The sequence below is a fragment of the Balaenoptera musculus genome, chromosome 12, assembly GCF_009873245.2.
Source record: "Balaenoptera musculus isolate JJ_BM4_2016_0621 chromosome 12, mBalMus1.pri.v3, whole genome shotgun sequence".
NCBI classification, from domain to species: Eukaryota; Metazoa; Chordata; class Mammalia; order Artiodactyla; family Balaenopteridae; genus Balaenoptera; species Balaenoptera musculus.
Window position 1 is genome coordinate 32,397,691 of NC_045796.1, and position 22,941 is coordinate 32,420,631.

Below are 22,941 nucleotides of genomic sequence, written 5' to 3' on the forward strand. Positions count from 1 at the left end.
GTCTCCTTTTAAGACCTGTGTGTCATGTGGCCACAGACTTCTCAGTCACAATGGACTAAAAATCAAGTTTAATTGTGTCAACCAGACCTTCTTTTCCTCGGGTTCCCTATTTCCATGATGGTTCTATCATCACCCAGGCTCTCATAACCTGGGACTTTTCCTGGACTCTTTCTTCTCTTTAACTTGCTATTTTCAGGTAGACACCACATCATGTCCAGTCTTTGTCTTTACCATTCGATTCATTTCTTATCCTATACCTCACTGCTTCCTCCGGAGTACAGACCATTATCTTATCATGCCTGGATTATAGCACCAGCCTCCTGGATGCCTTTCTGTTTCATTCTTTTCTCTCACCCTGTACTTTACAGCAAGGTTGGGCTATCCCAAATGTGAATTTGATTACTTTACTCCTCTACTTAAAGTGCTTATATGACTTCTCATTGCCTTTAAATCAACCTCCAGACCTTTCTTAGCATGACACGTGAAACCTTTTATGTTCTGGCTCCTGCCTACTTCTCCTACTTCATCATCAGCAATTCACTTTCCTCCTTCCCTCACATCCCCACTCACAAGCCCCCACTTCGCTTGTACAGTGTTTTATTGTTCAGTACTTGTAGTTTCCTACCGGAGGAATATCCTCATGTTTCTACACACTGGCCTATGCCTGGCACATGCTTCCCATTTTGATTCTCTTGCCTGAATAATGAATACTCATTATTTTAGAGCAACTCAAATGTCAGCTTTTGCAGAAAGGCTTGCCTAATGACTCTCTTCTCCTTCTCCTAATCCAGGTTAAGTGTTTGTGCTGTGCTTTTTAAGCAGCATGCTCTTCGTTTATCTATACCCCGACTCTGCTAGCTCCTTGAAGGTAGTTTTTTATTCATGTGCCTAGGACTTGGCATACTGTAGGGGCCCATTAAATATAGGCTGACTGACTGAATGAATGTTTTTATGCTTGCCTATTACAAGTATATAACAATTTAAAAGTTATTTTTTAATTGAGATATCACCCCTTTAAAGTTTACAGTTCAGTAGTTTTGAGTATATTCACAAGGCTGTTCAACCATCACCGCTGTCAAATTCCAGAATATTTTCATCACCCCCAAAAGAAACCCTGTACCCTTTAACAGTTGCTCCCTATTCTCGCCTCCTTCCAGCCCTTTGCAACCACTAATCTACTTCTTGTCTCTGTGGATTTGCCTTTTCTGGAAATTTTATACAAATGGCCTTTTGTATCTGGCTTTTCCTTAGCATAATGTTTTCAAGGTTCATATGGCAGCATATACCAGTACTTCATTCCTTTTCAAGACTACTTAATTTTCTATTGTATCGATGTATCACATTTTGTTTATCCATCCATTAGTTGGTGGTCATTTGGATTGTTTCCATTTTTTGACTTATGAATAATGCTGTTAGAAGCGTTCACTTACAAGTTTTGGGGTAAACATATGTTTTCATTTCTCTTGGGTATATACCTAGGAGTGGAATTGCTGGGTCATACAGTAACTTTATGTTTAATTTTTTGAGGAACTGCCAAACTGCTTTTCAGAGTGGCTGTACCATTTTACATTCTTGCCAGCAATGCTGAGAGTTCCAAAATTTCCAATAACCTCACCAATACTTGTTACTATCTGCCTTTGATTATAGCCATACTAGTGGATGTGAAGTGGTATCTCATAGTGGTTTTGATTTGCATTTCCCTAATGACTAATAATGTTCAGCATCATTTCAGGTTCCTATTGGTCACTTTTTCTTTGGAGAAATTCTACTCAAATCCTTTGCCCATTAAGAAAATTTCTTTTTTTGGTCTTTATTGTTGAGTTGTAAGAGTTCTTTTTATATTCTGGATACGGGACTCCTCAGATATATGATTTGCAAAAGACGGTGAATAATATTTTAAGAGACAAGTATAGTACTGATACATGCTACAACATGGATGAACGTTGAAAATGTTATGCTAAGTGAAAATGCCACAAGTTGTATGATTCCATTTATTTGAAATGTCAAATAGGCAAATCTATACAGACTGAAAGTAGTTTAGTGATTTCCATGGGCTGCAGGAAGGAGAGGCTGGAGAGTAACTATTAATGGTACGGTGTTTCTTTTGGGGATGTTGAAAGTGTTCTAGGATTAAACAGTGGTGATGGTTGCACAACCTTTTGATACTTAGAATCACTAACTGTACAGTTTAAGAGGGTGAATTTTATGGAATGTGAATTATATGTCAATAAATCTTTAAAAAGAAAAATCAAGTGCATTTTATTTTTTGAACTTTTCAAGTTTGTACCACTTTTGAAGATAGCTGTGAAATTTCCCGTTGGTCAGGGTGCCAGGCCTTTGAGTATTTTTAGCATTGGCAAGAGAGGAGACAGTGTGCTGTGTCTGCTGTCTCTGCCTATTGTTTTTTATTTAAAAATTTTTTTCATTTTTTAATTGAAGTATAGTTGATGTACAATATTATGTAAGTTACAGATGTACAACATAGTGATTCACAATTTTTAAAGGTTATATTCCATTAATAATTATTATAAAATACTGGCTATATTCCCTGTGTTGTACAGTATATCTGTGTAGTTTATTTATTTTATGCATAGTAGTTTGTACTTCTTAATCCCTTACCCCTATCCTGCCCCTCCTCCTTTCCTTGTCCCCACTGGTAACCACTAGTTTGTTTGCTATATCTATGAGTCTCTTTCTTTTTTGTTATATTTACTAATCTGTTTTATTTTTTAGATTCCACATATAAGTGATATCATACAGTATTTATCTTTTTCTGTCTGACTTATTTCACTTAATACCCTCCAAATCCATCCATGTTGTTGCAAATGACAAAATTTCATTCTTTTTTATAGCTGAGGAGTATTCCATTGTAGATATACACTGCATCTTCTGTATCCATTCTTCTGTTGATGGACACTTAGGTTGCGTCCACATCTTGGCAATTGTAAATAATGCTGCAGTGAACATTGGGGTGCATGTATCTTTTCAAATTAGTGTTTTGCTTTTTGGGGATATATACCCAGGAGTGGAATTGCTGGATCATATGGTAGTTCTACTTTTAGATTTTTGAGAAACCTCTATACTGTTTTCCACAGTGGCTGCACCAATTTCCATTCTCACCAACAGTGTATGAGGGTTCCCGTTTCTCCACGTCCTTGTCAGCATTCGTTATTTGTGTTCTTTTTGAAGATAGCCATTCTCACAGGTGTGAGGTGATATCTCATTGTGGTTTTAATCTTATTTCTCCGATTAACGATGTTGAGCATCTTTTCAAGTGCCCGCCTGTTGTTTTTTTTTTAAATTTTTATTTATTTATTTATTTATTTATGTCTGTGTTGGGTCTTCGTTTCTGTGCGAGGGCTTTCTCTAGTTGTGGCAAACGGGAGCCACTCTTCATCGCGGTGCGCGGGCCTCTCACTATCGCGGCCTCTCTGTTGCGGAGCACAGGCTCCAGATGCGCAGGCTCAGTAATTGTGGCTCACGGGCCTAGCTGCTCTACGGCATGTGGGATCTTCCCAGACCAGGGCTCGAACCCGTGTCCCCTGCATTGGCAGGCAGATTCTCAACCACTGAGCCACCAGGGAAGCCCCTGCCTGTTGTTTTTTTATGTCAGTGGTGCTACTGTTCTTCGAAACTCCCTCTTTGCTTGTGTAAAATTTAGACAGCCAGATACTTTGAGATTTAATTTCTATTTTGTTTTCATTAGTTGTGATAGGATTGATTATTAGATGCATTTCCCCCCCACCCCTATGATGTCTTCATTTGGTTCATGTTGGGACCCCTAGATACTTTTCTTATAATCACATATACTAGGAAAACTGTATATGAGGTTGGGTGGGATGGAGGTTTGGAGTTTTGATTATAGTTTTAGTACCTTTCTTAGAAGACTAATTTTTGCATTAGAATAGTGATGGTGAATTATGGGATTTAATATTGGAACAAAAAAGAAGATATTTTTGTTCCAGATTTAGTTATCTCACAATTAAGCCCCCAATGCTTAAAATTCATTTTTATAATAACTAACATTTTTAAAAATTTTGGTTTTAATGTGTGAAATTGCAGTGAAATGTGTCTCAGAATTTTCTAACATTATCAGTAACATTTTCATATTGTAGAATAAGTAGTACCAAGTAGAAAAAAGTAATTTTCCTTAAAAAATTGAATTTTCCTGAAAAAGTTGAATTTTTGGGGTGATTATTGTTTATAGCTATATGAAATCAAACAAAAGTAATCTTTCTAGAGCTTTTGATGTTTTGAAGTTTTCTCTGTACAGAATCAGAGAATTAATTCTATTGTGGTGCTAGTTCTGGTTCTTTGATTCTGGTAGAGAATTATAAACTTTAAGGGTAGCAGTCTCCTTTGTCTCTTGTGCTTCTGAACCTTCTTTTTCTAAATGTGTTTTCTCCCTGTCATCTTTCTGCCATTCCCCTTCCCACCCTTCCTTACCCTGCCCCTTGCCTCCAAACTAAAACTGGGAGTTTGTAAAATAACCTTTGGTGATTTTGTTTTGTTTATAGAATAAGCTGTGACCATGACTACTGAAGTGGGCTCCGCATCTGAAGTGAAGAAAGAATCTGACCAGTTAGGCGCAGATGCAACCAAGGAGAAACCGAAAGAAGTAGCAGAAAATCAGCAGAATCAGTCATCTGATCCAGAGGAGGAAAAAGGTTCCCAGTCACCTCCTCCAACTGAAAGCCAAAGTAGTCCACGCCGCCAGAAGAAAGAGAAAGATCCATCTGAGAGCAGGGGGATTTCTCGATTCATACCCCCGTGGCTTAAGAAACAAAAGTCCTATACCTTAGTAGTGGCCAAAGACGGAGGAGATAAAAAAGAGCCTACCCAAGCTGTTGGGGAAGAGCAGGTTTTAGATAAGGAGGAATCTCTTCCTGAAGAAGAAAGGCAGGCCAAGGGTGATGCTGAAGAAACAGCCCAGAGAAAACAACAGGAGATTAAGGTTGACGTCAAGGAAGAGAAACCTCTGGTGAGCAGTATGGAGACACAAGTGTGCTTGAGAAGTGATTGCAAGTGAAAGCTTTGATGGAATAACCATGTTAACAAAAAGGTTTTGTTTTGAATCATTTTCAGTTATCTTGTATTAAGATACTGCTTTGGCTTACTGTATCTGGAATATGGGTCTTAGAGGGTCTACCACAGCCCTCTCCTATTATTTCTTTTAAAACTTTCAAAGTAATAATGCAAAAAAAAAATCCCCTGTATATGCAGATAATAAAAAAGTCAAAATCTATTCATTTTAGGGTTAGACAGGTACTCTCAGAATCCTTCCACCTCTCCTTTTAAATAATATGCACTTTTGTATCTTTGATTTATTTAGGGGTTCAGTGGATAGGAAGAAGTAGATTTGTATGTGTGTGCCTTTTGGTTGCCTGATGAAGCCTAGGTTTTGCCATGGTATGAAATTGTAATTAGAAATATTATTTGACATGGTATTTAAATTGTAGTTGCTGGGACGTAGTTTCTTTTACTCATTTAATGCTGACGTTGCCAAATTGGCAAAATGAGAAAATTGGAGGTGGATTGGGGGAAAGAAAATGTAGGAAAATACCCCTTCTGGCAAAGTTTTTGAAATCTTTTAGGCTCACAGTGTTTATAACAATCACAGTTCTTACTTAAGATTTTCCTTTTTCCTGTGTTGCCTTCTGCAAATTGGTCACCTTTAGTATGAACTTAATTTTTTTCCTCCACAGCCTGTTGAGGAAGTAAGTAAGGAGAGAGAAGAGGAGAAGGTAAAGGAAATACAGGAGGACAAATCGGATGAAGCAGCAAACAGGGAGACGAAGGAAGTTCAGACCAATGAGCTAAAAGCAGAGAAGGCCTCTCAGAAAGCCACCAAGAAGACCAAAACTGTTCAGTGCAAAGTGACCCTCCTAGATGGCACCGAGTACAGCTGTGACCTGGAGGTGAGACCGGGAGCTGTTAGGCGAACTATCTTGATGTGTGGAATGACAGCAAAAGTATCGTCTGCCCTCATTTGTGGCCTGGCACGGTGAATAGATTTTTGTGTTCCTGTAAGATAGTTTGTCACAATTCCGCATTTAAAAAAAAAAAGCAAAACAAGAAAACATAGAAGAGGGTCATCATTTCCATTAGAAACGATAGTTCCTGACCCTGAAGGGTAAGCAGGGCCGATGTTCTGCCAGGCTGCACCGGTCATGTGTATTGGCTGGTGTCTGTTGTGGATGGGCATTAAATAGTTTGACTATTACCCATGGCCATAAGTGTTTCACTTGAGGAGAAACATTGCACTAGGTTGAAATTTCAGAGTAATGAAATTTCAGCAGTTTAATCCCAAGTGTTTTCATCCCGAGACAGATAATGATTTAAAATCTAGCTTATTTAATTTAGTTTCATTTAATTAAAAAACACTCTTGATTTGCAAAGCATATAATTGATTAGCACTGATGCTGACCAAAGCCAATGTAATTTTTTAAAAGCATTTAATGCTTTATTTTATGACAATCAAAAGAGCCTGTTGCTTTTCATAGCTAAATTACTTTATTTACATGACGTATACTAATAGCTAATGTTTACTGAAGAACTCTGTGAAGAATTTTGCATGAGTTACCTCGTGTCATATTTATAAGACTCTGTATGAGGTAGGTATTATTATGGATATTCCCATTGTAAAATGAGGGAATGTAAGGCTTTAAAGAGGTTAAATAACTTGCCCAAAGTTTACCAGCTAGTTAGTGGTTTAACCAGGATTCCAACCCCAGCAGTTTGACTGTGGAGGTCGTGAACCTGACTGCTGAACTACTAAGATGACTGCTTCATGATCCTTACGTTTACCTTTGTATTAGTTATGTAGAACTTAATTTTACTCATTTAGTTACAGTTGTTCTGCTATGTTAGTTGTTTTGAGAAAAGGAGTACAAAAGATGATTAAAAATCCTTAAAGCTCTCAGAGAGAGAGAATAATACTGTATATCTCTCAGTAGTTGGGGTAGGGACAATAAGGAAACAGTAGAACCATGTTCTGAACCTGACTCAGTTACATTGTTTTTGATCACATGTCCCTCATTTTTCCTACCTATCCTAGAAGTTAGGAAGTCTAGATTTTGAGAATCAATTTGTTGATAACTTGTTATGTGACCTTGAGTCACTTACTCAACCTCTGTGGGTCAAACTGAGGCCCAGAAATTGACTTTATCTTTAGAATATAGGATTACTTAGATAATCTTGAAGGCCCCTGTCATCTATCACCAAAGCTCATGGTTGACCAATGTGCTTTATGGTTTAAATCTACTTTTGTTGCCTGTCATTTAAAAAAAGTCAAGATATATTTAAAAATACAAAAATACAAAAATAATAGGAGAGCTGTGTATTTATCATTAAAATTTTAACCAGATGTCACCATTTAGCCATGTGTTTTAGATATTTTTTAAAAGAAATAAAGCATTAAAGATATTGCTAAAGTCTTATTCCCATCTCTCCTCTTTCTCTGCATTTGTCTTTTTATCATGTGTAAATCTACTTTATTCATTTTAACTGCCGTATAGTATTCCTTTGAATGACTAACCCATTTTATCTATTCCCCTGCTGAGGCACAATTTCTTTTATATAGTTTAACAGTCAGTGCTTCAGTGAACATTATTATATATGTTTCCTTACTTACTTCTGCAAGAGTTTCTGCAGGGTAGACACCTAGGAATGGAATTGCTAGGTTGCTAAGATGCTGTTTTACTTCTTTAGTTTTCCCAGATATTGGCAAAGTGGTCTCCAAAGTGGTTGTGACAATTTAAATTCCAACCAGCAACCACTGTTAGATTTTTCAGCACTGTTTGTTATTAGAATTATTAATTTTGACCTATCATAATGGTGTGAAATATCATCTCAAAATTTTAATTAGCATTTATTTGATCACTGTCAACTTTTACTAGGTTATACAATAAAGACAACAATAGCAATAACAAACAACCTCCAAATCTTCTGGACTTAAAATAACAATGGTTTATTCCTTGCTCATGTTATATGCCCTTGGTGGGTTGGCTGTAGGCTCTCTTCCATGTCTTCTTGAGTTTTGGACCAAGATTAAAGGTGTATCCTCCACCTGGGAAATGTTGGTCTCACAGTAGAGGGGAAAGAAAACATGGCAGAACCACACTATGGCTCTTGAATCTTCTGCTTGGAAGTAGTACATACCACTTTCACTTTCATCTCATTGACCAAGCAAGTCCTGTGGTTAAGGCTGATGACAGTAGGTGGGCAAGTATGATCCTGTCACAGGAAGAGCATATGGTAAATAATTGAAAACACGGAAATAATCCTACAATTTACAACTAAGGAGGCTGAGCGTCTCTTTATAAGTTTTGTTTAGGTTCTAAGACTGCTCTAGGAGTTTTAAAACTGGGCGTTCTTTCTCAGATTAAGGATATTCTTTTCCTAGTTTCTAAGACTAAACTAGAAAGTTTCATGAATAGGTGGTGAAAGACATGAACAGGTAGTGAATCTTATCTAATGTATTTTCTGCATCAACTGAGAGGATCATATATGTTTTTGTAATCTATTAATGTTGTAATTTACATTGTTTTCTAGCATGAAGCCGTCTTTGAATTCCTAATATAAATACTGCTTGTTCATGATGATTCGGCATTGATTTTGTATTTTTAATCTAGGGTTTTTGCATATATTGTCTTTAGTTTTCTTTTATCAAATGATCTTCATCGGATTTTGTTATCTGGGTTATGTACTAACCTCATAAAGTTGCTTCCCTTTAGTATTCTCTGGAAAAATTTGCCTAAATTAGGGATTTAACTGTTGTTTGGAGATCTGGTAAAACTTGCCTTTAAAACTGTCTTGGGGGAACTTCCCTGGCAGTCCAGTGGTTAAGACTCCACACTTCCACTGCAGGGGGCATGGGTTCGATCCCTGGTCGGGGAACTAAGATCCCACATGCCCTGCAGCATGGCCAAATTAATAAAAACAAACAAAACGAACAAACAAAAAGCTGTCTTGGGAAGAATATTGTTGGGAGGTTTTTTTTTTTCTTAAATCATTGGTTTGATTTTCCAATAGTCTGTTTCTGATTTTCCTTGAATAAGTTTCAGTAATTCATATTTTTAGCGGAACTGCCCATTTCATCTAACTTGACAAATCTTTTGGTATGAAGTTGTTCGTAGTGTTCTCATCCTGTATCTTTGATTTTGATTCATTTTTAATTTCTTGTGTTATTTGTGCTTTCTTCATCATTCTTGCTGTAGAGTTAACCATTTTAATCTTTCAAAGAAGCAGCTTGGTTTTATTTGTTTCTTTTCTGTTTTGTAACATTTTGTTCTTTATTTTTTCCTTGGGTTTATTCTGGTTTTTTCCCCAATTTCTTGAGTTGAATATTTGAAAAAAAAATGTATGCTTTATGCTTTCATGACTCTAATTTTCCTTTCAGGTACCTCTTGTTGAGTGCATAAGTTTTGAAATACTGTACTTTTAATTGCCATTCAGTTCTTCATATTTTCTCATCCCATTATGGTTCAACTTAAATTGGAGAAGCAGATGAGTCTTTATTTCAATGATGGTATTAATTTACAGGTTGTCTTTTCAGCTAATAAGTGATTAGTTAATATACCATTATAAGAACGAACTTTTGAGGATAATAGATGAATCTGAAATAAGCTTGTAGCATATAGGTGTTGTGTAAACTTTTTTTTTCCTGTCAAGTACAAAGCAGAACAAAATTTGAGTAGACTTAAGTGATGTGACCCCACAGCAGATTTTATGCACCTGGAAACCTAGGCAGTGACTGTGTATTTGACCAGAGGCTGTAGTTCATCAGTGTCACAATATTTGTCACAATGCAGGCGTTATAAGTGGTATTTCTCTTTTGATTAATTTCTCTTTTATCCAGTTCTCCTTCCCATCTAGGTTCTTTGAGTTCTTAGTATCATTAGAATGGGTCTGACACTGATCAGACTGCTGTTACTTCCTCCTCAGGAGCAGAGCCCAAAGAACAGCCATCACGTGGTTTGAGCACGCTCTCGTTTCCCAGTTCCAGCACTGACCTTAGGCAGATGGGGTGATGTGCTCATGCTGCTTATCTGTCGTTCTGTAGCTCTGTACCGGAAACGGGTGTCTGAGGACTACTTGGGGGGAAGTATGTTGTGGGAAACTGTGACTGTAAATGAACTTGCAAGTACTTAAGGAAGTGAATACAGTGTGGGAAATAATTACTTTTACTTTATTTGGTTGGGGAGATTAGATTTGTTTCCAGCTGTTTACTGTTATTAAAGACGATAATTATGTCTTTCATGGCTTTTTAGAGGCCTATAGTTATTGCTTGCTGTTTTTCTTTCTGTATGTACATGTATCTAATTTTCAGTTAGATTTTTAGATTGTAGCATGCCTACTGAAGAGGGCCTAAATGCCTTCACTTAGGGCACCTACAACAGTAGAGGGAAGCATGGCCTATACAGGAAGTCTTGAGGAGTTGGAACAGCCTGACTTATAGGGACCTTGTAGAGTAGGATGAAGTTCTACAAGGCAAGAAATGCCAGGATAAGATGATTAAAACTGATCGATAGAGCAAAAAGGAGCTGGAAGAAATGGACCAGAGGTTGTAAAGTTACTAGTATAAAAGACCTAGCAAGGTCAAGAATGCTATTTGATATTAGAACATGGCTGCAGTAATTTAAGGGGGACTTTTTTTATCCACTGCCTTGGTTACGCTACACACCAGTGGTTTTTATAGATATGGTTTTATCGATGTGATTAGCGCATTGGGAAAGTTAGGCAGATTCCTGTTTTTGTTATCTGTCAGTACCTTTGGTCAACAAAAATACCCTTTTTATACCATTTAATGTCAGTGTTACTGTATTAACTGAATAATTTTTTTAAAATCAAACACAATTCTTGGGGATATTTTTATTTATTTGGTGTCTTAATATCATCTCTGCTTCACAGATTATTCCCTTAAAATAGATAGATCGATCTCCATATATCCTTTTTTATCCTCCCCCCAGCCCCCTGCCCTTTCCTGGCTCTCTGTTTCTGCATTCTTGCTCCCGTGGGCCATCTAAACCTATTCTTGAACCTCAGGAATTAAGTGGAGAAAACTGCCCAGGGAGCCATGGCAACATCGTTTTCAAAACTGTTATCTTTGAAGTCTGCATTCTTTTGAAGAAAGAGAGTATATATTAATACTAAGTGCATAAAAATTGCTTCACACACAGTATTTATGAGCATAAATATTGGATAATGGTGCATTTTTGGAGAATGATTTTAGTTAAGTACAAAAACAATATGGAAATGGCTTGACTTTAATGTTATTTCTGGCTTATGTAACAATAGGCTTATTGCTAAGCCATGCATTAATTTTGACGCAAGGCCGAGTCTCTTTGTGCATTTGTTCCAAATCTTTGTGTGAAGTATTTTTTCATTAAAGTTAGTAAAAATTACAATTTACACTTGTATACTAGTCTGTCATCTCGATAATAAACTGAGATCTCAAATATTTTTTGAAAAAAAAATCTTTACTTTGAAGATTATTGTTTTTAATGAAGAAAATTTATAATTTCTACTCTCTGATATGTCTATTTTTATCTCATTGAGATATGCAATGGTATGTGACAAGCCCCTTTGGTACCAGAATTTAATGGTAAAGAATTTTTGGGAGTCTCCTGGATTTTGCATACTTGTTCCAGGGACTCTGCTATAGGAGGACTCTTGTGATATTGCCACTGAAGTCATTTACATACTCCATGTGTTAAAACAGCAGGGCTCCTTCCTCTAAGGAGAAATACAGTAAGATTTAGTTGGTGCCATGGATATAAAGTCAGGAGATCTGTGTTTACTTTTCTTTTGTCTCTTTGGATGTCTTGGGGAAGTCACTTCCTCTTTTTTCTTCTATTCTCAGATGGCAAAGTAAGAATGAAAATATTTGCTTCCTCTATTTCTAGGATTGAGCTGGCTTTACTACAGCTGATAAGTCTGTATATATATTTTTAAAGTCTGAAAATAAATGTGAAAGTTCCTGTAAGACTTCGGAAGCATGAGTGAATGTGCATTCTGAGTTAGAGTTGCTCACATTTTCCTCTGGCATCTGAAAGTTTTTCCCACGTGTTGATTTTGTCTGAGAATTGAGGGCATTGTTCCTGCCCACACAGGAATGTCAGTGCCATTTTTTCTCAGTGCTGTGAATAAGGCTGTCAGAATGTAGGCGCTCTTCGTCAGTGTTCTGTTGATAAAACTGTTTATCAGGCAGTAGAATGTGTCAAGGTCTTCTTGCCTTTCTTGTGTAGAGTACTGGCCTCAGAAATCCAATTTGTTATCATTGCTTTTGAGTGTTTTATGTACTTACTTGATTGTTTATGTCTACTGTCACCCTCCAAGGCTGTTCTTTTAGACTTCTATATAATGGACCCTTACTAGGTTTACGAGTTAAATAGTTTTAACTGTCTACATCTTGTAGAGGATCTGGAAGTTGTGGCCCTCTAAACTCCTGCAAAATAGCGTTAGATTTAAATATGATTTAAATAGAACTGTGAACAATTTAATTGGTATATATTATATGCCATTTAAAATTCCAGTGACATAGGTCCAGATGGAATGTCTCTGGTTAACTGTCCATTTGTTCCTTTAGCTCAAAAAGGAATTTAAGGTGATAATTCTATCCAATAACGTAATTTTTGTTTAGTAAATGGGAAAAGGCTGCCAGGCCATGTGAGTAGTTGAATACTTTGGTCCAGCTTGAAGAACATTGAGGGGTTCACAGGAGCAGAGCAGACTCATTAGCTGGGCATTCAGGACGCTGTTGCGTATGACCTCAGGATGTCTTTTGATCGATTACTATAGGATTTTCTGTGTTTTCCCTTGCAAGCCAAATTGGTCTTCTAATAAGGCACTGAATTGTCTGTCCTTTCTTTCCTCAAGTTTCTGATCAGATCATCTCTGCCATTTCAATTTCCCCATCCACACGATTCCCCCCAATCTTTTAATGTCCAACTTAAATCCAGCTGTCTGGAGGTTTTTTTCTTCCTCTGAACTTGTTTTCACCAGTCATTGGACAATTAATCATGTGCTGCCTTGTGAGAGTCTCTTGTATTGTTGTGTTGAACAACAGCTAAACTCTTGTATTATTGTTTGATTTTTCTCATGCTTATGTTGTTTCTTCACCTGGATTGTTAGTTCCTTGAGAAAAAGAACTTTCTTCTCTCTCCCCATAGGGCATCAATGCAGGACTGTGCCTTTAGCACTACTCATAAAAAGTTAATTGTTGATTTCTCTCTGCTTTCTCCTATGTGTATAAAACTTTTATCCTTATCTAAGCTAAATGATCGTGTTTGCTTGTTTGTGTTCCTAGTTCTTCTCTCCATCCTTTCCAGTTAGAAAGGAAAGATTTGTGTGTGCGTGTGTGTGTGTGTGTGTGTGTGTGTGTGTAATCCTCCACCCTCTCATATTACTACATCTATCCACAGCTGCCCTGCTTTTTAAGTGCTTAGAAACAGTAGGCTAACTTTTTGTAGAAGCACTTCATGGGTTTAAATAAATGAAAATGATTTATTAAATTTCTATAAAGGCTGTGAACTGACGAGGCGTGAGAGCGATGCAGAAGTGGATAAGGAGTGGTCTTGGCCCTTCAGGATCTCACAGCATAGAGAGAATGTAGACTCCCAGAAGCCTGAGAGTTCTTTCACACAAATCTGAGCTGCCACAGGCCAGATGGCTGGCTGGGTGTAGGCTGGGCTTGGAGAGGAGAGTATAATTAACACCTTACTCCCTGCCTCTTTTTCTCTAATGCTCCTCTTTTCTCTTGAGCAAACTAAAGAATGATATGGTTTTAATTTTTCAGCAGTCAAGAATTCAACCACATTGGTTCTCCTTTGTCTTCCCCACTTTTGGTTTCAAAATCTGCGGATTGCCGTTTTTGCCCTTGCATCAGTGGTTTTTGAAAGCATTAAATTGACACTTGAAAGTAACTTCTCACTATGAGTAACCATCCTGACATAATTTTGAAGGCAGCATCTATCTCTGCCCGCCCCTTTCTCACACATGCTGCCAGGCAAGCTGACGCCTCAGTAATTTACTACTTAAGTTTTACTCTCACCTGAGGGTGATAGTAGAACAGGCACCAGATCTTTGAATTTTTTTTCCTGTTTTGGAATGAAAATTATTTGAAGGTTGAATAACATTTGAAATAGTGGGGAAAGTCATTTTCAGAATAAAATTTGTACTTTAAAATCTGTTCAGATATGTTTTCTTGCTCTCTAACATAAGTAGGTATTAAAAAAATTTTAACTCCTTTTCAGAGTTCATCAAATGAGATGTAATTTTATTTTTCTTTCATTCAACAAGAAACAAAGTATCTTTTGTTAAACCCCTTCCGCTGGGAATCCCTCTGTTTTCATTACTGTTTTATTTCCAGTCTCTTTTCCAGTCTTCTCCTGAGCAAATTAAAGATGTTTCTGACAGTTTTTATTTCTCAACCATTAGGAAATTTTGCCAAATATTCTCCTCCTTGATCCTATCTCCCTATTCCCCCCCACCAAGGTTTCTGTGGAGATTGTGTGCAGGAGCTTGAATGGGGGAACAGAAATTTGAGAATCTTGCCTTTACCTGTGAGCGTTGTTGAATTTATTTCACGGAAGCTCAAGCTGGGGCCATTCTTTCCATCCATCCTTTCCACAGCGGGATCAAGACTCTGTGGCCTAGTGGAAACATGTACAGAATTTATCATCCCTATTTACAGCACTTTAATATAATATGCTAACATTTGAATCTTAAAGGGATCAAATGCAATATAACATAATAAAATACAGTCTATAAAAAGCACTGGATTAGTCAGAAAAAGTTTCTTCATGCAAGGTGGCTAAATGATTAAAGTACTGAAAAATGATCTGTCAGATTCCTATTTTTATATTTGTTATATTCTGCAACAGAGTTTCACATCAACTCTGTTATGATTAGGAATATTATTCTTTTTTTAATTCTAGAGAGACAGCCTCAAAACTACTAACTGAACTACGTTTCATAACTGTGTGCTATATTTGCAGAATATGCCATTTTAACCTGTTTTGAGTTGTCTAGTTTTGTGCATTATCTAGTTATTAACATAGGAAAGAATTTGAGTCTTATTATGATCTGTTTATTATATTCATTGATCTCTTTCTATATTTCTGTCAGCAGCAATTTAAAGTGAATCAAATAGGAACACTCTAATAAGCTTTTCTTCTATAGCACAGAAAGCTTGTCTGAATCAAATGTCAAAAGTCACTGTAGGCAAATAGTTTACAGAGAATCTGCTAGCCTACAGAGATTTGCTGCTTATGGTTTTTTACACAAGTTTTAATGGAAATGGTATTTGGCAGTTTCTTAAAAAGATACTTAGAAAAATTTGGTGTGCTCATCTGGCTAGAAGTTTGATACCAGCCTCTTTATATAATCTAACAGTTTTAGTCACTGCTGTTTTTTTTTTTTTTTTTTTTTTTTTTAATATTTTATTTTATTTTATTTTTTTATAAATTTATTTATTTATTTTTGGCTGTGTTGGGTCTTCGTTTCTGTGCGAGGGCTTTCTCTAGTTGTGGCGAGCGGGGGCCACTCTTCATCGCGGTGCGCGGGCCTCTCACTACCGCGGCCTCTCTTGTTGCGGAGCACAGGCTCCAGACGCGCAGGCTCAGTAGTTGTGGCTCACGGGCCCAGTTGCTCCGCGGCATGTGGAATCTTCCCAGACCAGGGCTCAAACCCGTGTCCCCTGCATTGGCAGGCGGATTCTCAACCGCTGCACCACCAGGGAAGCCCAGTCACTGCTGTTTTTTAAGAGGTTATAGTTTTCACAGATTTATTCCCAGTTTTGCTGTTCAAAGTGAATAAGAGAAAAAGCTGGACGAAAAGAATGTGGAGTTTCACTTCTTAAAAATTACTTTAGTGACTGGTTACTGACCTTCATTAGTGATGGTATATAATTTTTAAGAAAAATAGAAAGTTAAAGAAGTCATATTTCCACAGTATTTTATGAATTTGGCCTCAAAATAGTATTCATTTAAATATATATTGTGAGTTTAGAAGTAATTTTTGTCCCCCAATATTGATTTGTTTCCTGTCTGAGAAGATAAAGAGAAAAGTATGAGGTATAATTTGTCCTCTTAAATTGAGTATAGATTTTACTTTCAGAGGTAAACTTTACCTATGAAACAAGAATATGCATATAGTTGATAAAATACTGTTTATGGTTTAGATAAAAGTGCAGAAGTGCCAAGTTATTATGGGCTGGAGTTGGTAAGCAAATCTTCATTGAGGAGAAAGGAACTCTTAGACTTCGAAGAATGATGTACTTAGGAAAACTTGGCAATACTTAGCCTAGTACATTTTTCATTTGAAAATGGTTAAATAGTAAAATCCAAGCAGAAATTTTGGGTTATAAGAAAAGGCTTGAATGCCTACTTCCTTAGATGTCAAGGATAGCATAATAAAATGTAAACTCTGTTAGGAGCAAACCATGCTGGCCAGCGCTGTCAGTTTTGGCCCAGGCTTTGCGTGGCTTGGCTTTAACTAGGAATCCTCTCCTCTTGCAAAGCCAGAATACCATTGGGGTTCAAATGGATTAATCTCTTCACTTCTGCTAAACGTTAAGAAGAGGTGGGCTCCCACCCATAGGAGAGGTTGCAAAGTAAACATAAAATATAAAAAAAATGCATGGACTCTATTGTTTACCCTTTTCCAGTCTGCTTTCCAAAATTTTGTTGGCACTGATTCCATTCTCTTTCTCACTTTCCATTGTCAGGGGGGGAAAAGAATATGTGCGTGTTGTGCTCATGTGTGCACTTAACCACCTCATTTTAGAATAGCTTCCATAGGGAGCAGAGCTAAATGTGTATTTTCAATCTACCATCTTTAATTAGAAGTCCACTTTCTACTTAGGAAAATCTGGACACTGAGCCTGTTTTGTCACTAGGATAAAGTGAAGTGGGCCCTCTCCCTCAATATAGCCAGGACGTTTTCTGGATATCTCATTATAACAAGACTTTCAATTGGTTGTGGTAGCTTTAGTAGCATCTGTTTTGACATTGTTCGTTGTTTTCTTACAGATGCTTTTTGTTAGTTTTCATTTTCTTGATTCACTATTTCCTGCAGGTGTCTAGGTAGTCCATTTTGTTTTGCATGTGTGTTTAATTGGGCAGAGCAGAGGTAGGTCATAGGAGAAGAATGGATGGAAATGCTGTTCTACTTAACATATGTTATTTTGTTTTTTGCAATTAATAGGTATAGTTTAGTTCTTATCCACTTGGTTTGGGTCCTAAGCTATGTATTATGTAAAGTTTGTGGCTTTGTTCATCAAACATTTCTGGACCAAGCATTGGTGATAATGTTGGTGGAGGCGGGGTTGGTTCTTCAACAAGATCGGACTTGGGAGAATTTCACTGTGCAGGGTGTGATGCTCAGCATTGGGATGTACGTTAACTCTATTCACTGTGCCCGAGTCAGTCAGGCAGGGGAAAACTGCCCTTGCTGACCAGTTCTATAAATGTAGACATAAGAATTCCAGGAAATGAATTTACAGTGAGAGATAACTGCCAGGAAGAATGAAACATTTAGATTTATTGGTCATTTAATTCTTTCCTTCATAATAAGAAAGTTGTCAGATGGTGCTAAATCTCAGGATATCTTTGTGAGCATGAAATTCAGAGCAAGGGGTATTATATCAACATAGTAACAGGTGTCTTTTTTTTTTTTTTTAAGAGATTTATTCCAGACTTTTATTTCTTAATTTCTTTTGAGACAGGTCTTCCATTGAAATCACTTCCAAAAACCCAGATTTATAGAATTGCCATTACATGATGCTATCTTTTTTTAAAATTTAATTTAATTTAATTTATTTATTTTTAGCTGTGTTGGGTCTTCGTTTCTGTGAGAGGGCTTTCTCTAGTTGCGGCAAGTGGGGACCACTCTTCATCGCGGTGCGCGGGCTTCTCACTATCGCGGCCTCTCTTGTTGCAGAGCACAGGCTCCAGACGCGCAGGCTCAGTAGTTGTGGCTCACGGGCCCAGTCGCTCCGCGGCACATGGGATCTTCCCAGACCAGGGCCCGAACCCGTGTCCCCTGCATTAGCAGGCAGATTCTCAACCACTGCGCCACCAGGGAAGCCCTAACAGGTGTCTTTAGCCTCCTGTAGCTTGATCGAAAGCCACAGTGGAGGGTAAATACATCTGCCAGCAGGTCAAGAATAATTGTGCTTTCAGGCCAGGTTACCCTTCTTCCTCGTGATACTGCTAACTTCCCACTTTTAGTTCTCCCTATTCCTCCCGCTTCAGGAAGCCTCGTTGGATCTGTACATTTGTTGGATACATATACATACACTCAACCACCTACCCTTTCTTCCCCTAACATTTTAGACCTTTTATTCCTGGGTCTCCTGCAGTCAGATTATTTCATCTATCACGTATTGATTTTTACTTAGGTTTCCCAGTAAATGTTAAACTAACTCCAAATTCTGCTGGAAAACTTATGATGGACCTTAGTATTTACATTTGGGCATGTTACTGACCTAATAGGTGTGGGGCTGGGAGTTGAAGTTGGGAAGGGGAATGATTGGCCTGAAACCCATTTACCATGTAAAAATATTATTTCTGTTGGAAAAGATTCTGAATTTCAAGTAGCTGTCTGTCACACGTCACGCTGCATTTTATGGCAGAAGTAATATAGGAGAGCTTTGAGGTGACCATCTGGATATGTGAATACATATGTGCAGAGAAGCATTATAAAGGACATTTCCAGCTTATGAACAGGTTATATATATGTATACGTCAGTAAGTTATTTGGAGAGTATGTTTTCCCATGGAGATAAGGCACAAATGATTAGACTTTCAAGTCGATTTGTAAAAGTCTATAAAGTTTTTGAACTGAGTTCTGGGTGCTAAATCTTGGAGCAGGTGGATAAAGACAGAATTTCTACCCCACTTTTCTAATTCAGGCCAAAATTTAAAATCCCCTTTTTTTTTTTCATATTCTTCTCCTATTTCTTGTTGCTTTTTTCCCTAGACTTTTTTGTTCCTAGTTCCATGATGATATTCTGTTACTCTTTTGTAGTATCATAATACAAAAAATGTCCGATGCTTCCTGCTTACTTTTTCTCTGTCCAGAATTAGAATTACTCTAATTTCTCAAACGTAGCCGATCTCTCACCTAAATAATGAGAGGATCCGCAATCTGAGTGAAGGACTCCTGTGTGGGTGATTACTTGTATTTGCCTTCTAGGAGGTATTTGCATTTTAACAGAAGCCTGTTCACGCTAAAGAATCATAAGTGGTAGAGTTTCACTCAGGAAGCCAAGGGAAATGAAAAAATGAAAGCAGTTTGTGAGGGCGGTAGAGGGCTGGGTTTTTGGCCTTTGGATCAGGTGGACATACTGCTGGTAAGGTGGCCTTTCGGGGAGGCATACCCAAATGCTCCCTAACTTTCTTGCTTCTGAACCTCCATGTTTCTGATGCCTCACACTTTTTCTTCTTATGTAGTTGAAGTAGTTGCTTTGTGTGTGTTTTAAGTCAGGCAAAGTCTTGAAGACTCATCTGTTGCTCCCTACTTGCCCATGGTTAACAAAAAACCTTGCCACTTTGTCTTTTGTTTTACTTTAGTTTGTTAGTCATCTACCGGGAATGAAAAACTTTTATTACCTGGGAAAAAAATGTCAAGCTGAATAGAAAGACTGCTGCCTCAGATCATTGTTTAAAAATTGAGATATCTCAAAATGAAATGTACTTTTTTTCCTCAGATTACCCAGAAGTTGCTTGTCATTGAGTTCAAGAATCAGAAATTCAGGTGGTGAGGTATAAGGAAATTACTGTTATTTCTTAAGAACCTTTTCAAGACCTCTTTCTTTGTATCAGATCCTGTTTGCCTCTGTTTTAAAATAATAATAAAGTAATAAAGTAAATATTTAAGTGATTAAGATTTTTCTGCGTTACAACTTGACTTCCACTTTGGTCAGTTGTTAAAAAATACTTGAAACACTCCTGGCCAGTAGAGGTAAGAATAGTTTCATTGGGCCTGATCTGTGATAAGATCTGTAGTCAAACAGGTGTCTTGTGTTTTTCTACCTTGTGATTTCTTTCTCGAAGGTAGTCTCAAATACAGTTGTCATTAAAGATTGTCAGATAAATTTTATGTTATCGGGCTATATGAAACAGTCTTTTAAAAAGGATTTTAAGTGAAAAGTTGAGCAATTGATGTATCAGTTAGTGTGTTGGGTCCTGGCTTTTGTGTCTGGGTCTTTGAAAGGGGCAAAAGGTGAGTATGCTCCTTTGGATGGTGCCTGGCCGGACTGAAAACAGAAAGCTGATGGACTTGAGTGTGAGGGCAGGTAGTCTTACCATGGGAGAGGGAATCTGTTTGCCGACTTTGGTATCAGCCTTGCCTCATGGTCAGAATCCTTGGTTAAGCTTTTTGAAAATACAAGAGCACAGAGGCTTTTTTTTTTTTTTTTTTTAGGGCAGTGAAACTATTCTGTAGGATACTGTAATGGTGGAGACACGTCATCATACATTTGTCCAAACCCATAGAATATACAAGACCCAAAGTGAGCCCTAATGTAAACTATGGACTTGGGGTGATTATGATGTGTCAGTGTAGGTTCATCAGTTGTAACAAATGTACCGCTCTGTGGGGGATGCTGATAATTCGGGAGGCCGTGCATGTGGGGGGGGGGTAGAGGGTATATGGGAAATCTTTGGATCCTTTGCTCAATTTTCCTGTGAAGCTAAAACTGCTCTACAAAATAAAGTCTAATACAAAAATTAAAAAAAATACAGATGCCCAGGTGCTATCTTTGAAGATTCTGATTCAGTGGGTCTGATGCTGGACTTGAGCATCTGTGCAGCCAGACTTAAAAACTGCTTTGAGAGGCCATAACATGCTGCCTACCAAGGCACTCTCTGGCAGAGCACCTGCTCCCCAGGTATATGGTGAATTGATAAATTAGCTCCTCCTTGAAATATGAACATGGCTGGTGGGGAATTTTCCCCTAGTGGTAGGGAAGTGAGTGGAGTAGAGCTCCTACAGTAAGACTGCAGGAAGTCTTATTAAATGTCTGTCTGGCTGAATTTGTCTGGTTCTGGTTTGCTTTGAGCAATGCCCAACATATAGTAAGGGCTTGATGAATATTAGGTGCAATTATTATCATCATGATATTTTAAACTCCTGACTATATTTTTTCTCAGGATCTTACTATTTTTCTTGAACGTTTGATGAAAATGCTAACGTCCTTTGCCTTGGATGAATTCTCAATATCTTGCTATTATATTTTATCAATAACTTAGTGACTTGGAAGGTCCATAATATAAACATATACCACTTAAATAATCACGTTCACTTTGTAATTAAAAGAACTTGCTTCGATTCAAAAATCAAACGTTAGTATTTTTATAAGCAGGAGGAAAAACAAGATTTAAAAACAGTACACTTAAAAAAAAATAAAAAAAATAAAAAAAATAAAAACAGTACACTTTATATTGAAAATTTTGAATAAACCCATCTCTGCTGTCCAAGGACTTAACCCTCTTGTTGGAGAGTCAGAAGAGAAACATTGGCCGTAGCCAGCTGGATTAAGAAAACAACATCAAAGATCAATTTATATGCTTTAAGCTGTAGGAATAGAAATATAGTTGGATTTTGCATCTGAGAAATTGCAGGCTATTTGGCAGCTGTTCGCTTAGAGCAAATGAAGATTTAGATGATTTTTCCTCATATGCTACAATACCATTACATTAAACTTTTATTACCAAAGGAAGGCATTTAAGGGACCACATTTTATGAACAGCTGAGCAACCGACACATATTAGAACTGACAGAGGTGTTTATTATTCCTTATCGTTTAGTTAAAGCGAAAAAATAAGTATAATTCCTTGTGTAAAATGTGTGTGTGGATATTTACATTTCATCGATAAATAGTTTGCTTAACAAGCTTCACGATCCATCGCTCTGGAGGTTGTGTGAGATTTTTCTGAAGCTCCATTCCAGAGCTTGGCTTTCAGATTACCCTGGAGCGAGCATATTGGTGAGAGGAGTAGACTTGGCTTCTGGAATAGCCGTCGGCAGGCCGGTCCTGCAGCTGGAGATAGAAGTCCTCCAAGAGGACACCCTTTGGTTAGCTAGCTGATTCTTGTGTCCTGAAAACAGATGAAAACCTCTGGTTTGTGGAAAATAAAAACTATAACCACCTTAGAAATAAAGGTTGTGGCTATGGATGAAAGAGTAAAAGTTTGATATTTTATTTATTAAAAATAAAATTAACATTTGTTTGCCATTTTCCGTATACCATAAAGATGAAACATATTTTTCTATCTTGTTTGCGATCTAAACTTACCTGGTTGCTTATGAGATGAATTGCGTACTCAGTTAAGAATTATGAAACATTTCAAACACCAGCAGACTGGGGTAGAAAAGCATGCCATCTCAATACTGCATTTAGACTTGGATAGAATGGGAATCACTGAGCTCATGAAATAGGGTTTTATAATATAGAAGAAAGGCAAGCTCCTCTGTTCTTCAGGAGTTAATTAAGGTATGCATGTGATTTTATTAAAGGTGAGCATGTATGCATCTAGCTACACTAGGGTTTCCTTTAATATTATTGCAGGACACAGTTACTGGAGGGTATTGTGCGGTGCGTTCTGGTCTAGTGTGTGTTTTGTTTTGTAGCAGCTTTTTAATTTTTATTTCTAGCACCTAAAACTATATTGAATAGTATTTTATGTCATTCATGTCAACAACACTGCAGAATTTCCTCAATGTTGATGCATAATTCCTTGAATCCTGTGGAATGGAAAGAAATAGAGAGTCTGTAATGAACTATGAGAGGATTTTTCTTTTTCTTCCCTCTTCTTTTAGAGGCTGGTCTTGAAGGAATACTATATAAGAAAGATTTCTGCTTATCATTCTTGGTAGTGTCTTTTAAGAAACCTACATGCTTATGTAATTTTGATAATGCATGCCTGTCTGTCG

The 22,941-nt window shown here is 37.4% G+C and overlaps 1 protein-coding gene across 23 annotated transcripts in view; it reads left to right on the top strand.

The window, feature by feature from the left end:
• EPB41L2 (erythrocyte membrane protein band 4.1 like 2) overlaps positions 1–22,941 on the top strand; it is a 214,412-nt gene that overhangs the window by 95,835 nt on the left and 95,636 nt on the right. For all 23 annotated transcript variants that reach the window (XR_005022103.1, XM_036870885.1, XM_036870867.1 and 20 more), the window contains 2 exons: positions 4,518–4,981; positions 5,706–5,918. Coding sequence is in view for 22 of the 23 variants with exons in the window: in XM_036870885.1 (XP_036726780.1) it covers positions 4,532–4,981; positions 5,706–5,918 (663 nt within the window). In the remaining variant the exon portion in view is untranslated. The remainder of the gene's footprint in view (positions 1–4,517; positions 4,982–5,705; positions 5,919–22,941) is intronic.